This window comes from Dermacentor silvarum, chromosome 9, assembly GCF_013339745.2.
Source record: "Dermacentor silvarum isolate Dsil-2018 chromosome 9, BIME_Dsil_1.4, whole genome shotgun sequence".
Taxonomy (NCBI): Eukaryota; Metazoa; Arthropoda; class Arachnida; order Ixodida; family Ixodidae; genus Dermacentor; species Dermacentor silvarum.
Genome location: NC_051162.1, coordinates 164067075 through 164083993, shown reverse-complemented (window position 1 = coordinate 164083993; position 16919 = coordinate 164067075). Strand labels below are relative to the sequence as shown.

The window sequence follows — 16919 nt, the reverse complement described above, 5'->3', positions numbered from 1 at the left end:
CGCACGTGATGCAATTGCGTAAACACAAGTAAACACAGATCTACAACAGGAATTTGCATCTTACTGAAACGTTGCGAGGCGAGAAGAGGCAGCAACTTCCGACGCTACGAGACCAGAGTCCAGTTCTCCGGCCGCAACCTGCCGAGCTACCGCCAGAGGCATCGGCTGCAGTCACGGATACCGCGCGCGTTCCGCGCGAACGCGGGGAAACGCGGACGACGTCGGCAGCAGCTCTACGCGCTGCGCGTTATGCGAAATGGCGCGCCGTTCAGAAACACCTTCTCTTATCGCCTCTCGTCCTCGCGCCCAGCGTGGCCTTTGATTGGTCACCTCATCCCCCCAGTGCGCGCCCTCTCATTGGTCGCCTCCTCCCCCAGTGCACCTCTCCTGCTCGGCTGGTAACGTGACCTGCCCTCCCTCGGCGCGGCTCTTATCCTCTCCTGGTCACGTGACCTGCGTGACGCCGGACAGACAGCGAAGGGTTGACTAAGGAACAGCTTCGCTGTTAAAAAATGGCGCATCCCACGCGCTCTTGGAATCGCTATACGAGAAGCTTTCTATGCCGTTTGCTTTGATTGACGGTAATTAGCGTTGATGTTGGTGGTGAATGTGTAAGTTCTTCAGCGTTGAGTTCAATACGAGAGTGGTGAGTGGTGAGTAAAACGTTACCTTGCGTGCACCACTGTTGTCTGTCTGCGTAGTTCAGAGAACACACAGGGTGACGTATTTGCTTGAGGCGTTGTTGTGCGCCAGTCTTCGTAATCCGTGAGAAACTTGAGCATTACCATTGCCTCGCATGGCACATCGCGTCGTGGCAGAAATGTTAAACTTTATTTGAATTAAGGGGGTGTACGTAATTCAATTATTTATTGAAATTGTCAGTAGACATTGTATACATTCGCGGTCATCCCCCAGGGAGGCCGGACTGTGCCCCCGCCGCAGATGGCTTTCAAGATACAGCCGCGCGGGCGGTCGCTCGTGGCGGAGAACGCCTCCCCCCCCTCCCCCCTCTTCTCCCGGAGACTTCCGGCGCGGCGGTAAAGCGCGGCCACAGCCAGACGCGGCCCCTCCCTCCGGAGCATCGTGAGCGACTGGAAGACTGCGCTTCCTTCCCGCTTCCCGCCCTAGTGTGCGCGAGCCGCGATTGCCGGCTCACCGTCACATGCTTTCACTCGCACGTACAGCGTATGGCGCGCGGCGACTTTTTTATCGTCCGTGGACTTTATACGGAACCTCACGGTGACGATTACGACGACGGTGGCGGCGGAGTTTTGCCTAGAGCGTCCATATAATTGCTATCGCAATAAAGATTAACTAGTTCGACGAACCTAGCAATGTGGGTCATGCCCTTGGGTATATGCTGTCAAAAAATATGGGCCGAACCCGGAGATAGTGCAGCGAGAAAGTTTAAACAATCCGGAGAGTTGGAGCGTCCGATTAGTTAAATTTTTCGGCAGAGGTTACGCGATAGAGTACTGTGCACAGCGGCTCCACCACATTCTTGCCCCCAACTCGCTCAAGAAGACATTGTCTTTCGTCCATTTCAAATAGAGGTTTATCACCTTGTCACTTTTCCTTTGCGTTACATTTACAAGGTAATTTGAGAAGTACTTAAACAAAGCCATCTTGCACGCCTCAAACCATATGAGGTTCGCGTAAACCAAACCCATCGGCAACTTCGGAAAACGCACTGAGATAAAGACGCTTGTCTAGAATGCATACTTCATGGTCAAAACCGCTCCTAATTCATGACTCATGAGGCACTAGGAGCAGGTAACAAGGATCTATTAAACGTAGCGTGGACGATCGCTTCCAGCTGGTGTCACACCACGTGTTATCGCTAATGTTGACAGAACAGTCCTAAGAACATGGCTCGCGCGTTCCGGACACAGGAATGGGACGACCGCTGTACATGTTAAGATAAATGCGTGTCACTCAACAATCCTAATATTTTTTTTAATTCTAAGTTGCCTATGACAGCACTTACCAGGAATACCGCGACATATCGTAGTCACAGCATGATGAGAATCTCATGCTTCTGCTGTCCTCTTCTATATAACTCATCAGGTAACCGTCCTGCCATGGACAGTTCATGGAGTCAGCTTTATATCCTTTCAAGTGACCATCCACAGCCGTCCCATCATGCGAGCACCCCAATCTGAAATTTGCACAAAGGACAATCGAGAATTTTGGGTGCGAAAAGTCAATTGTTCGGTGAAAAAGCTCAATTGTTGTGATCGTGTGATTGAGAATTGCCGTTTCAATGTAAGCGAAACTTCGTAACCGCGATTCCCCATCATGGCAGTGCGGTCGAAGAAAATGATGACTGTATCTTGTTATGTCTATCAAATTTTATCCCCATCAGTTTCAGGTCCCAGTTATCTTTGTTGGTGTTACGGTTCATCACTGCAGCTTTCAGTACAATTGTGTCGTTGCAGTGCGTGACGATAGCGCTTGAAGCTACTGGTCTGCGCTGACTCTATGGCTACGAGTACGTTGTCGAACTTCCTACACTTGACAAATGACCAGCTGTACACACTACCAATTAGGACTTTAACAGCTGTTGAATTTTCTGCTTGATCAATGTTGGCGAAATAGTAACTTTGGGGCTCGAGCTCGTCGGTAAGTTCTCAACTCAAACGTGGCGCGGATTGGTCGCAGATCTCGGTCCTTACCAGAGCTTCGATCAGCAGCGATTTGCAAGAATGCTCTGAACTCATAGTGACAAGCACGCTCCGGAAGGTGCTTCTGTGATGACGATCTTCAAAATGGCCTACTGTAGCACACTCGTGGTAGAGAAATTGGTAAGTTAGTTTCTCATCTAGTTGGTCACCAAACTGAACTAGCTACCTCAATCCAATAAAACGCAAACTAGAACAATATTTTCCTGTCTAGCTGCCCAAGCCACTGCTATTTGGAGATATACGAGCTGCTGGGAAGTGCCAGTTTTGGTCGTATCGAGTGTATCTGTTTAGGAAACGTCTGCGGTGCAGCGCGGAATTTCATCAACCTGGGGTCGCATATTGCTTCCACATGGCACTAACTGGACTTTGCGCATTTGACCTTCCTGGTGCCGTTTCTTTCTACATGATGCTCGAGGGAACCATTGAAAAAGCTTATGGGGTTTTAGGTGCCAAAACCACGATCTCATTATGCGACACGACTCCGGAAACTTGAACCACCTGGGGTTCTTTAACGCGCACCTAAATCTAAGTACACGGGTGTTTTTGCATTTCACCCCCATCGAAATGCGGCCGCCGTGGCCGGGATACGATCCCGCGACCTCGTGCTCAGCAGCCCAGCACCATAGCCACTGAGCAACCGCGGCGGGTAGGTTCAATTGAAGCAGCGACGCCCACCTAGTAAGCGCTTTTTCTTCGTTTCTTCGATAGGAATTACATGGATGCATGGTTCGGTATATTGGGGACTTGGCTCACAGAAAAAAAACAAGCCTTTTTTTCTGATGAGCGAGATTGTGGTTGAGACTCCGCGGTGGAGCGTCAATGCACTGCAGTTTCGTCACGGCCAAATATCGCGTTGTGGATGTCATGCTACAGAGAAAATCTTACCTTTTGCACTTATACGCGCCCTGTACTACAACAGTATGCTAGATTGTTCGTTGTCGAGATCTGTATCACAGAACAAAAAAAAACTAAACGGGCAAGTTCGCACTCGGTCGTGCAAAGCATAGGCACAGCGAAACTGTCGATCCTCAAATCTTACTGGTTGCTACTGCTAGGTATTAACTTGGTTGCTGCTGTGTCTTAATTTCGTTTAACTTAACTACGCATGTAGGGAAGCTATTCTCGAGCGATCATTTTCGGAGATGCCTTCCCTTTCTCGACATTTCTCGCGACTAGCGCTCGACGCGTCGGTGCCTACGAGGGACAGCATTCCTGGCATGCCACAAACGCAGGCAGGCTAACCAAGGTTAGCACAGTGCAAAGAACGCTGTTGCTTGTCAACGCCGAACGCGTAGGAGGCTAGCTGCTCGATATCTAGCGAAAGTTGACACTCCGAGGCAAACTCTGAGGCCAAGCGCATGTACACTGGGCGAAAGCTATGCACACTGTACGGGCGGCGCGCAGCATACGACACGCCGGGATGACGTCAGGGCCTGTCGTAATTCTCGCTGCTTCGCTGCTTTAACACTTCGCTGTTTTAACAGCTTCGCTGTTAAAAGCAGCAAAGTATTTCTGCTCGCCTTCTGTTTTCCGGTGCGCTGTCGTTGATAGGATGTGCTCTCACTTCTTCCATTTTCGCCTAAGGTCTCTTGTGGAAATCGAGGACAACATCGTAAGGAAGCGATTTCTGAAGGATGGAGTCGAGCTTAGAAGAATACTTCTCTTTCGATAGTACGAGAGCTTTAAGGGCCCGTGTCTTCGTCTCCACAATGTCGTAGAGGCTTCGAGGCCCTCAAAGGTCGTGGGGGGGAGGTCAAATGGGTTGCAAGTTAATGAGTCCCTGAATGCGGTCATGAATGATCAATTCGTCCTTAGCAAAGCGCCCTCATAGAATGCCCAGGGGATCATGGTAGCATATTGCGCCTGTTGGAAGTGCCGTGACCGCCAATGCAGCCTCGCCAGCCAAAATCGAGTACAGATCTGTGAGCTTGTCTCGGTTGGTGAGGCTGTCATTGATGTGTATCAGTTGCTTAAACGGTTCCCGAAAACGTCGTCACATTGATGGTCAGCCATTGAACTCGATGAGATCAATTGTCGGAAGGTAAACACTGGGTTTTTCGCTGTGTTGAACAAGTTTGTTTCAAGTCGACGGTGACATATGGGTGGCTGATTAGTGAAGCTGGCGTACACGGCACTTGAGCTTAGTCGCGCGAACGTTCTAGCCCTCAACCTACTGAGACTGTTTCGGCTTTGCAATGACAGCTGGGTGACAATGCCAGTCAGTTGCCCTCAAGTTGGTGCGAAGATCAATCAGGTGCTTCCATTTCGTTAATTGGTCGCGTTAGCGGTGATCACTCGGCTTTACACTTGAGCTTGAGTGCTTCCATGGTTTCACTGTGCAGTAAGCAGCCAAATGTCGGCACGATGAATCTGTCTGTAGACAGGCAGAAGATTACCTTGGGGCTATCGATGCGGTGCGCAGTTCCAATGAGTTTGGGCACCACATGTAGGAAAACAAACTTAACTGCGCATAGGAAAGGGAGGTTTTACTAAAGATAAGCCGTAACGCAACTGCGTGGGTGGCTGGTATTGCGTTTGGGCCGAGTAGTTAGAACTGATTTGTTTTCCTTCGTCGTTTTTGTTCTAAGTCTTGGACCAATATGTATGTGCAACTGGGTATTTGCCAATAGGTGCGTGCTCGAATAGACGGCTTGCCAACTGGCTATGTGCAACTCGGTATGTGCCACGAGGTATGTGCCTGAATAGATAAGCAGAGCAAGAGTAAAAAGATTAAGAAGACGGAAACAGAAAAGTTAAGAAGCCAGCTACAGAGAAGTGATTAAGTGCGCAACAAAAGCAGCCGAGTGTGGAGATAGAAGTTAACTAAGCGAAATGAGACCACGGATTGGGCTACTCGCCACCGCTGATTGCTCGCCGCCCGCCACCGCCTCTCGCCCAATCTCATTGGGCGAGAAGCGTTGAGCTACTAGCAGTTTAGAAAGGCAACTGAAGAAGTTTGAGTACACATGAAAAAAAAGCTTGGCTTATCACTGATTCGCAAATAAACGTAGGATTTTTCCCTATTTTTCTTAATCATAAACAATGCTGTTCCTTAAGGTAAATATTCACGATTACCATGCCAGAACAACGAAGGCAAGCAGCTTACGTGTGCGCCATCTCGTGTGTCATGATGCGAATTCCTCGGTAAGTGTGTGCAGTGTCTTCACCAAGCTGCTCACGTGTAGGTGTGCAGGCGGACCCAACAAAGGCGAAGCCTGCAAGGAGCAAAGCACGATTTTTAGCTATCTGCAATAAACCTGCTATTGTTCAGTCTACAGGATTACGGGGTTGGCGAAGTGAAGCATCGAAATCCTTCAGTCTGGTCTCGTTTAATTTGTGTTTGTTCCTCTTGATAATCAAATATCTTCATAACAGTCAAAGGCCATGCGAATATAACTTCTCAAGAAAAATTGCAGGATAGCCTAAAGCCGTTACGTAGTCATGTCCAGAAAGAAAGAATACTGCATTACACCTATTGCTGTCCTAATGTTTCCCTATTATTTCAAACGCTCTGTTTCTTCTGGTATTGTATTTTTACCACCTATAAGGTTGCTTGCTACTGCCTAAAGCTATATTTTCCAGCTATAAGTTAAAACTTCACACCACAACAGCATTGATAGCTTGTGCAAGCACAGAGCAATGTTTACGATCTCGAGATTAAAAATGACGTTCTTTAGGTGTTGACTCTAAATATTATGGACAGTTGTTTCCCAAATGCAAAGTTCGTATACGAGGCTGTCTTATCGGAAAAGGTGGTACATCCGGTTATTGCAATGGAAAATATAGAGTACTATGTCTCTGACGTGCGTCAGCACATATTCGCCACTGAGTGACGGCGGCTACGAAAAGAACATAACCTTGACGTGCATTTGTGCGATTGTAGCCATAGGTTTGGAATATAGGAAAATGATGCGACAAAAAATAATACGACAGGAGTGCTGAATACTACGCAACTTTGACCAAACCTTCCGAAAAAATGGTATTTGAATATTTTATACGTATTTCGTGTAACGAAACATCCGAAGCAGGTATTCCGACTCGTTGCGTTCTTTTTCCTTAGGCACTTTTTTACTTCTAACAGGAAACCTCATCACAGCACCCAAATTTACTTGTATTCTTAGTATTTCAACTCTCCAAAGTTAAACATATTTTACTGTTTATTGACAAACTATGCCCACCAACCAGCAAGTCCAGCTTCACGTGCTCAGTGTTTTGTTTTTTTTTTTTTACTTTTGTCAGCACTATCTTTTTAGAAGGTGCTGTAGAACACCCTGCTCCCCTAGCGCTCTCTTCAAGATCTCAAGACTACCCCTTCTATAAAACACTTAGACTTCCTCCACCAAGCGCTCTCTTCCCTCTACGGATCCTTGTACCTGTGCTCCTTTGGCGGAGGCCTTGAGTAAGGTAATAAACGCGTTCGAGAACTCATTTCTCAGCGTGGACACGTCCCTCCTCCTTGCCTTTTCGAAACATTAATTCTAATTTTCCAATTCATTTGTTTGACCACTCCCGATCGTGCCCTGCAATGACGAGACCGCCGCCTTTTATGTTCCGGCCACGCACCGCAATTACGTGAAAGGCTGCAATGACAGGGGCTAAAATTAGTAAGATCGAGCCGTAGTACCATGACATTCACACGCAAGTTCATGCACCGCTACCCATTTATCATTGGTGAAAAGAAAGCTACACACAATATAGCTTTAAAGCGAAGCTTTATTTACCAACCATCCCATGGTTTCGCCTCTCTATCTGTCTCTCGGTTGGCATGTCGCAGGTGGGGTTCTCGCCGATTAGCTTCCTGCTCACGCTCAAAAAAAAAAAAAGACGCGCTTCTGGCGGTCGGATTTAAACCTCGGCCCCCAAGCGCAGCTGCCTGTTGGTCTGACCATTTCACCACAGTGTTTAATAATTGCCTGTTTTGACCAGACAAAAGAAAGTGCAATTGTTAAAAGCAGGGAGTCTAACTTTGCCTACTCGACGGGCATAAAATTTCTGAAATTTCATAGGAAGTTTTGTCCAGTAAATACAAGTCTATAGGGCACTGCCTGAACCACCTGATTAGATTACAGTGTTTCATCACTCGATTTTAGTTGGCCACATCCTCAGGAATCGGGCAAAACGCGCACCCGGCTGTTGATTATGATGATAACTTTCATGCTGCTTCAAATACCCGCAAGGAGGAATTGGCCAAGGAGTGAGCGGTACATGTCGTGTCCACGCGAACTAGCCATATGAAATGATCACCTGGTGTTGTTGAAGATTATAATTTTTATAGTACTTAAACATCCCATTCATGGCCAATCCCACAAGGTCAACAACAACGGCACATACCCACAGTGCGGGATCGGCCAAAAGGTGGCAACAAATTTTGAAATAAATACGAAGAAATGGAGAAATACAAGCCAGTATAACATTTGTCACATTGCGTAGCATGGGCGCGCGAGAAAACATGCACGCCCCAGTTTCGTTTACGTTGCTACGTTATATTTACGGTAATTTACCATTTACCGTGTTCTTTAATTTGTCGCAGGCATGAATAGGGGCGCATCTAAGAACCCATTGCCTACTTTACCAAGCCTCATTTGTGGAGTATAGGTGGTAAATTCTTCCAAACCCATCAGTCATGAAGCTTTGCACCCAATGGAAAGAATGCAAGTGCAATTGCTGTTTACGTGCTTGGAATGGAAATTTTGTACGTAGGCTCATGGCACAGTTGAGGAAGCCCACATGAGATTGATGTCTGTATATACGCCTCGCCAACCATTTGTTTTGCCTTGCCGTCCGCTGAACATAAATACCATCTGGATTTCTCACTTCCGCCCAAGTAGCTCAAGAGAATCTTCTCAACCGCCACGAGAAGTCAGAAATATTCAATTTTCTCATCGTGCTTCTTCCGTCCTTTGTGACATGGCCCCTTCATTGATTCCGAAACCTCTCGTAACACTTTCTATTTTGGCTGTTGAAAAGTTTGGCAAATACCGTGCATGTGTGCGAATCGGTTACTTGCGAAGCTTTCTTGAATATTTAGAGAAATGCATTCACTTAAGTTCTTGAATTCAAAGTAGCTCAACGCTTTTCCCTCAATTGTCCCATTCTTCGTTTGGTTTTAATTCCGTTCCCTCTACTTCTTTATCCACACTGGGCTGCTCTACATGCCGCCTTCACTTCTCTGTAGCTGACTTCTGGAATTTTTTGTTGGCTGCTTCATGTCTTGACCCATGTCTTATCAATTCTTAGAAAAAGGTAACCTTAGTTGGACTATTCAGGGGACTGGATAAGAGAGAGAGAAAGAAAGGGAAAGAAAGACAAGGAGGTTAGCCAGTGTAAATATTGGCTGGCTACCCTGTACTGGGGAAAGGAGTGAAGGGAATAAAAGGTGATTTGATTGATTGATTGATTTATTGATTGATTGATTGATTGATTGATTGATTGATTGATTAAATAACTTGAATAACCCAATGGCACATGCCAATTTGCACATATGCACTGGCCGAGTTGTCCATTAGTGCACATACCATATGTAGCACATAATAAAGTAGTGCGTGAGACATAAAAGGGTGTGGGGGAGGCGAAGTGGAATCGGGTAGGCGAAGAGACCAAGAAAGCTTCACTTTAAATTAGTACTGTTTCCCAAATCAATACAACTTGCCCTAAGACATATATCCGGAAAAAAATAAAGACAATGCGAACATTTACATGAGGGTCTGCGTAAGTGGGTCCGTTTCTATTGTGACCGTAGCTATTCAGGCAGTCGCCTTCAGTCGAAAATGTCACTTAAATAAACAAAAATGTCTTGAAGGACTATGAAGGCCGTCGACACAAGACGCCTTTAGATACGTATTTCTACGTCACCCAAAATTAGGACTCAAATGTAGAGGCTCAGCGGGCTGAACACTATCTCAAGTACTTCGTGATAAAAAAGAAATTCTAAATTAGGCTCTTGACGCGGTGAAGCTACATATTCTTGCGGAAGCAAATTCCGAAACAATGTACCGCATTATACTGCCAGAAAGACAGCATAACTTTTCTAAGAGGGGTACTTTCAGCGTAGGCGACATCCTCTTTGTCTTCACATACGCAGAGTGATAATGACATCTCAATTACCTAGTTATTTAATTTACCAACACTATTCATTCTGCGGTCCTAGCTACGTCCTATAAATATTTAGGTATTCACATTGCCGTTAGTTTCTCATGGCAAACTCCTATGAAATTAAATTTTATTGATAATCAAACGGATGTCTTGGGGCACAGACAAAAAGCCTATACAAAGGCTTGACAAGGGGCTGCTGGCAACCGAACACTTCACTTGAGTCGTGATTTTTCTGGTCCTCCCACTGCCCTAAAATTCATGTTGTAACTACTTTTTTTCTGAGCTAGATTATGTTTCATTAATTTAGGATCCACCTACAACGAGCTGACATATTTACTATAACTCAGTCTACACCTTTCTGAGTGTCTTATTGTATGCAATTATTCGCGCACTGCAATCATATCAGCCATCAAAACTTTCCGTCATCTGCCAGACTTTTCATCAAAGAAACTCCCTTATTAATGTTTCTTTCTTAAAATTTACTTCGCAGATTCGCGACTAAAACAATTTTCAGCGCTTCTCTACGTCTCATCGCGAGTAAACAACAACCTCAACGAACAGTTACCAAATTGCTGAAGAAACTTGCCTGCCTTTCATTACTGCCAAAAGCCGCACAGAATGGAATCACCTCACCGCCTCACTCGCCAGCTACATCAATCATTCATCTTTTCAAGCTGCCTTGATATCCAGAATTATAATAGCATCATCATCATCATCACCAGCCTATATTAATGTCCACAGTAGGACGAAGGCCCCTCTCCCTGCGATCTTCAATAACCCCTTTCTTGCATATTAAGGGGTAATAGCATATTACCGTATTAGCTAATACTGTTTATTATGCCATTACGCGTTATTATTATGTCAAATAAAAAATAAACAAGTAAGAAAATAAGTAAACACCTAGACAACAATGAGAACAAGCTCTTTGAGAACAAGCTTTCCAAGTGAAGCGGAGACAACTTACATAAATTATAACACGCCCGTTATGAGAATACGCTGGTAGGGGCTTCACTCTGTTTTGTCTTTCAAATTTGTGCGTGACGATTACCTACATTAGGAATAGTTCAAAGACGACTAGACGTGGCCTTTTCAAACGTACGGGCATATATAGTTCAACACGCGAATTTTTTGCCAGATGTGATAGTTATATACCTGAAATACTGAAACGGGTCATTTATGCGCCGCCAATTACGTTGACGAATGTGAGCATCTGCTGCTTCTTAGTCATTACCGGGCAAATGCTTACTAACAAAAGGTTTCCTACCGAGAGCTTTGCCAGATTGTCAAATTTCAAAGGGATGTAATGCACCTCTGCATTTCTTGCATAGCTCTGCAGCTCAATTTACCACCAGTTGCTGTAAAATATATCTTGACCGAATGGCGATTTTTAAGGCCTCTGTCCTCTACTAGCCGCCTAACCCTTTTCCTATCCCAACGCAAGCGAGGAGGTAGTGCACATCCACTATCATGTGAACCCTAAAGAAGTTTACCTCGAACTCGCCTCAGTGTCATTTGTTCAAATTTTCTTTTGTTTTGCTGTTATATTTTTGCCGCCGACTCAAGCTATTCAGAACATGTTTTAGGGCTCTGGCTTGGCTAAATTTTAATATTGTTACAAATATTTGATTTTTAATGCTTAAGTTGCATTGGAAAAGGTAAATAGAGTGTTCGGAAACATTTCTTACTCGTGCTACAAGTAAGCCCTCCTCAACCTAGTTAACTTTCCAAGCATACTTAAAATACCACTAACTGACTTTACTACGTTTATGGGTCAATGAGTTTCCACATTTTCAAGTGTGTTTTGAAACAACGACTGCCCCATGGACAGGGCATTGACAAGGGAATTCCCCGGATATGAAGGAGTTTTTCATTTGGCCTTTGGGTAAAGTGGGCTAATTGTTATCACTTGCGAGCATCGCGTTTTGCTACTAACCAGTTATGGGTCAGCATTATCATTAAGTGATTTAAATTGCCCCAAATCACAATTTATTAAGAATAGCTTCACTAAACGTCGATTATGAACGTAGCCGCAATTATGAACGGCGATGTTGATAATCGACGTTCACTGAAGCTATTCGTAATAAATTGTACACTCATACCCATTGTTTTCCGTCGAAGGTTTGACCGTGAGGAAAGCAATAGAGTCGCAGTATATATCACCAAACAGGTTTAGCTGATATTTTAGTATATATTAAAAGGGACAAAATAAGTTAGGCAGGCCACGTAATGTGTAGGATAAATCACTGATACGGGTACAATGTGGGTCTCAAGGAAAGTGAATTGCAGTGGAGTACAGCAGTGAACCGGCTAGCAAGATATAATTAGGAGATTTGCTAGTATAGTATGGAGCCAGCTGGCACAATAAAGAGGTAATTGGTGAACGATGGGACATGCCTTCGTCCTGCAGAACATATACTAGATTGATGTTAATCATATGCAGAATGAAGTGAACAAAATGTACTTAAGGTTTTCTCCCAAAGAGTTCTATGCAGCCAATGACTGTTATAATTTAAAAGACATTGCCCCGCTATTTTTAACATGAGTGCCGAAATTTAAACATGACAGTACTAAGTGAAATTAAATTCAATGTGACAATATTCACTAATATAATCACAACATAATATAATTCACAATAGTAATATATGCTATACATACATAAACTGCCCTCAAAATGCGTGAACTTGTGTATTGGCGCGACTTCACCTATAAAATTGTAATTGATTTTGATGTCTCATACACCGCTATGAGGGCATTACTGTGAAGTATATGCGAAAGAGAGATGGAGCTTTTGTAACCATATGTAACCACTCACCTGCAAGAGTCGACTCCCTTACGCTTCCTTGTACTGCAACCATGTCATAGCTAGAAAATTGAAATATGGATGTGAACTGTGACAGAAATTTGTGGTTAACAATGTCAGGGTCATGTTTATTTGCTACTGAAATTTAGTTTGTGCCAGCTTCACCATATCAATAGTTCCTTGGTGTAGCTGGTTCAAAATATCAGTTCAGATATGGCTGCCTTCCCTGTTTTATTCGACTTATAAAATTTAAGGAATCGCCTGTTGCAATAACAATTCTAGTTCTTGAGCTGACTTATTCAAAGATGCGTACATTACTTCCGCGAGAAATCAAAATGCATATTCAACTAATTAACAAACATTTACTAAAAAGCTTCCTAATTATTTACTTTATGGCACATATGGCAATTATGAATTGTAGCCAGTGAGTTTGGCAGGCGTATCCACTTTGAATGAATTTCTAGAATGACACCAGTTTGGAGCTATGCACCATCAAAGTTACCGTAAGAATGCACGGTTGTTACAAATACTTCTTCATCCCGTATAGCCAGTTTGCGGGAACTTGTATTTGGTGGGCATATAAACACACACACACACTGCGTGCGTGCGTGCGTGCGTGCGTGCATATTAGCCTGTATCATGTTGTACCTTGCTTCCAAAGGAGGTAATGGAGTAGCTAATAAAATGTTCCGATAACTTGTGTGAACATTTGTAGGCACAGCGTTTGGGCTTCAAAGTGCTTTTTATGTCCCACATTTTTTTGTAGTTAACAGCATATGCATATATATATATATATATATATATATATATAGTCTTGACAAAGCTGTGCTCCAGCCATAATATAAAAAATTGCTATTTTCAGGAAGCGCATCAACTTTGCGGCTACCGTGGATATTTATTCTACCTGTACTTTTATGCATCCATACAGACCAATCGAGCTTTCTCACGTGGTGATACTTATCATGTGGTTTATAAGCGGTTCAAAGTCCGCTTCTGGGCTCATTAAAAGCGATAAGTGTGGTTGAGTACATTGTCCATGATTTTCAATTCATAATAAACAAAGCATCCTATTCCTTCTATCAGTGGGCGAGGCAACAGCAGTGCTACTTCTCGGGCACTTCTTAATTTCCCAGACCTGCCATAGCGCTAACTAGGACTGCAGTACGTAAAAATAAATAAATAAATTACTACACACCTGAAATGGGCCTATAAGTTTTGTATGTATTAGCAGAAATATAGAGCAAATATTTCTTCCTGTAGTTTCGGTAAAGCTGCCATGCATTTTTATGACAGTCAAGAAATAAGCGTAACATTATTCCTGCGCTAGTACCTCTATACTTACCCTGTAAGAAAGTAGATCAAATCGTAGTCTTCGTACGTAACATTTCTTTCAGCTACATAATCTTTAATTTTGTACAGTGACTTCAGTCCATCTATGCCACCTCCCGTAAGGTACTCATAGTATTTATGCTCCTCCGTATACTGCAGGAAACGAAACAGTGCTCAGTTGAAGTCGTTTTCGTGCAATCACGAAGTCATTATAAATAAAGTCTTGAAAAGTAAAAAAAAAGAAACGTGTGCGGTCAAATCTACGATAATAACGCTTAATAATCATTATTATCATCATCACCATAATCATTAACTAAACCATAATTATAGACCCCTTTGCGGTGTATTACAAAATGTGGGAGCAGAGGAGTCGGTAAAGCAGAATTGTAGATATCCTACAAAAACAAACATAAGAACAACAAATGGCGGATGAAGATGTAGCATTAACCGGCGAATGAATGAGGCGTGCGACAAATAAAGTATATATTAGACAAGACCTGTCCAATGTCTGGCCGCAGTGGTATGCACGGCGCTCATAGAGGAGACCTCATCCACGACGGTGCCACGTCCGCGGAGCGCCTCGTCTTTTCGTTTTCTTGCGCCATGTGACTCATACCACGCAGTCACTAAAACAACTTCGTAATGGTTGCTGGAGGCAGGAGCAAAGTCTGCTGCGCGGTAAATTGAAAGCTGTTAATAGCTGTTACATGAATCCCCCTCCGCGCGCTTGTGAAGTCGTCAGATACCTCCGGGAGCCTGAATAATAGCCGTCAGACCGTGAAGTAGGTTGAGAGAAAGCTGAGAGAGAAATCACAGAGGGACAACCTAGTTTGGGTTGTGCAGGAGGCATAGGAAGCTCAGTGATCGCCCGGCTTCAGCCTGTTGACGGAGATGGGGTCTGTGTGCCCGTTCATGTTGAGGCTGAGTCTTAAGCACAAGATGAAGCATGCCCTCATATGGGCATTACAGGGATATTCGCACCGAGTATCGGCGAACAAAGACGTCTCTTGACTTCACCAAGTCAGGCGGGGCGTGTAGCAAACTGCGCTGCGTGCAATGCGCAAGTGTTCGAAAGCGCCGGCAAAAACTTTGCGGCTGGACGACATAGTCTGCGGGATTCGGGTTTGGTGGCATGGCAGACGAATCCATGAACTCGCCTGGTAGGCGGACAGGGTAACACAGCAAGTCTTGCTTGAGCATTGACCAGAGACTGAGCAGGAGAAGCGGCCGTTACATGTACCAGTGCGTAGTGTATTTTTCTACCTTGAGAAAGAATGGTGGAATGATCCACCATACGATTAGCCCGGGCGTTATTCCCCGTGGTAAGTAGCGTTGTGAGGTTTGAGAAAAGCAATGACTCGAACAGACGCTGCAATCGATCGTGACGGTAGAAGCGACGCCATACCGGAACGCCCTGCCCGCAACAAAAACAGGAGCGATGATCTCACTTCGGCTGTCGGGTAGCGGAAACGTTTCGGTCCATCGCGTGAAGCGGTCGATGAGGCTTAACATGTAGATGCTGCCGTCTGACGAAGGCCAAAGTCGCAGGACGTGCCACGTAAATTTTGTCAAAACACTGAAATGGCGGATCAAAAAGATTATAAGTTGGCGTAATATTGCGGTGGATATTGGGTTGCTGGCCGCGACGCAGCGGCGCGTCCGAGCACGTACATCCTTTTTCATTTGCGGCATGCGAAGCGCTGAGTGACACTATGCTGAGTAGCACGAATTCCAGGGAGTTAGAGACCATGTAGCGAGTCGAAAACGATACAATTGATCTGTGTTAGTGTAAATGGTATGATGAGCCACGAAGAACTGGTTGGTATGTCGCAGACAACTGGAACTGATCTAGGTGACTGGAGCATGTCAGTGATCTCTGCGGGTATTCGTGTTTTGCCGCCGCAAGTGCCACGAAATTAATGGTGGTGGGGCTCGAAAGGCAGGCTACAACAAGGCGTACGGGAGAAAGCGTACGCGGCGACGTTGCGAAGTGCTTTAACTTGCCAAATGTTAGTAATAAATTTGGCGAAATAAGATTGGTGACGGCTTTCGCGGGACGAGATATTGATGCTTTGGAGATTGCAGGAACAGGGCTTCGTCCTGCAGTGGACATGAATATAGGCTGATGATGATACAACCGCTCGCATGCTACTCTGCATAGGGATGAGGAATGGGGTTAAAAGATTCCATGACTACATATGCACCGTGATTCTGCGCATTTAGCGCAGGAGGTCGCCTAATCTCGAGTTTTGGAGACAAAACGTTCGCTCTGCTCTGCCAGCGCTCTTCGTGATAGCGTAGTCCACTGCGGGCGACACTATCATCTGCGGCGGGGGAGTGACGCCAAAGCTTGCAACCATCACTTTGTACCGCCAATGTGAAAATATCCTTGACACGGCTAATTCAGAGCAGTTAATTTTTTTCCTCCTTGAAATATGCTTTTTACAATCTCCCGATAACTTGGAAAGCTTTATGGTCCCTTCCGTGTTAGAAAAATCTATCGGCAACTGTACTTAATGTATTTGCATAAAAGGTCAATATAAGGAAATTTCAATATAACAAAGTGATGATTTTACTGACTTCTATATATCGAAGTTTAACAGGAATATGTGAGTAAACTAGGTGAAAGGCATAGGGTGGGTGAATCAAAACTGTTTAAACAAGATTTCACTTTAAGAAACCTTTAGTTGGCCTCAGCTAAGACCACGTTTATTGCAAGCCACATTAGAGACGACCTTTGCACATCCATATCGCCATTCCCATTGTGGTCCAGCTCCTGTTAGGAAACTTGCATGGATGGTGGCTGTAGATGTCCCTCTGGGTAATATTGTGAGAAACTCACCGCAGTGGTGCAGTGGCTACGGTACTGAGCTGCTAAGTTCATGGTCACGTGTTTGATCCCGGCTGGCCACGACAGCCGCATATTGATGGGTGAAATACAAAAACGCTTGTGAGTTTAGATTTAGATGCACGTTAAAGAAACCCAGGCAGTCAAAATTAATCCGGACTCCCGC

The 16919-nt window shown here is 44.7% G+C and overlaps 1 protein-coding gene across 1 annotated transcript; it reads right to left on the bottom strand.

The window, feature by feature from the left end:
* Positions 1-326: 326 nt before the first annotated feature.
* On the bottom strand, positions 327-14039 carry LOC119464056 (uncharacterized). Its single transcript, XM_049655476.1, has 5 exons — positions 13919-14039; positions 12589-12638; positions 5791-5899; positions 1988-2158; positions 327-453 (listed from the first exon to the last, which is right to left on the bottom strand). The coding sequence occupies exons 2-5, from the start codon at positions 12629-12631 to the stop codon at positions 327-329; spliced, it is 450 nt and encodes a 149-aa protein (XP_049511433.1). The 5' UTR covers positions 12632-12638; positions 13919-14039.
* Between the last annotated feature and the right edge of the window lie 2880 nt (positions 14040-16919).

Excerpts from the sequence above, each read along its gene's own strand:
- LOC119464056 (XM_049655476.1), bottom strand. The coding sequence starts at position 12,631 with ATGGTTGCAGTACAAGGAAGCGTAAGGGAGTCGACTCTTGCAG. Across the intron at positions 5,900-12,588 it reads AAGGGAGTCGACTCTTGCAG|GCTTCGCCTTTGTTGGGTCC; the intron begins GTGAGTGGTTAC and ends TGCTCCTTGCAG. Across the intron at positions 454-1,987 it reads GATATGTCGCGGTATTCCTG|GTCACGTGACCAGGAGAGGA; the intron begins GTAAGTGCTGTC and ends GGCGTCACGCAG.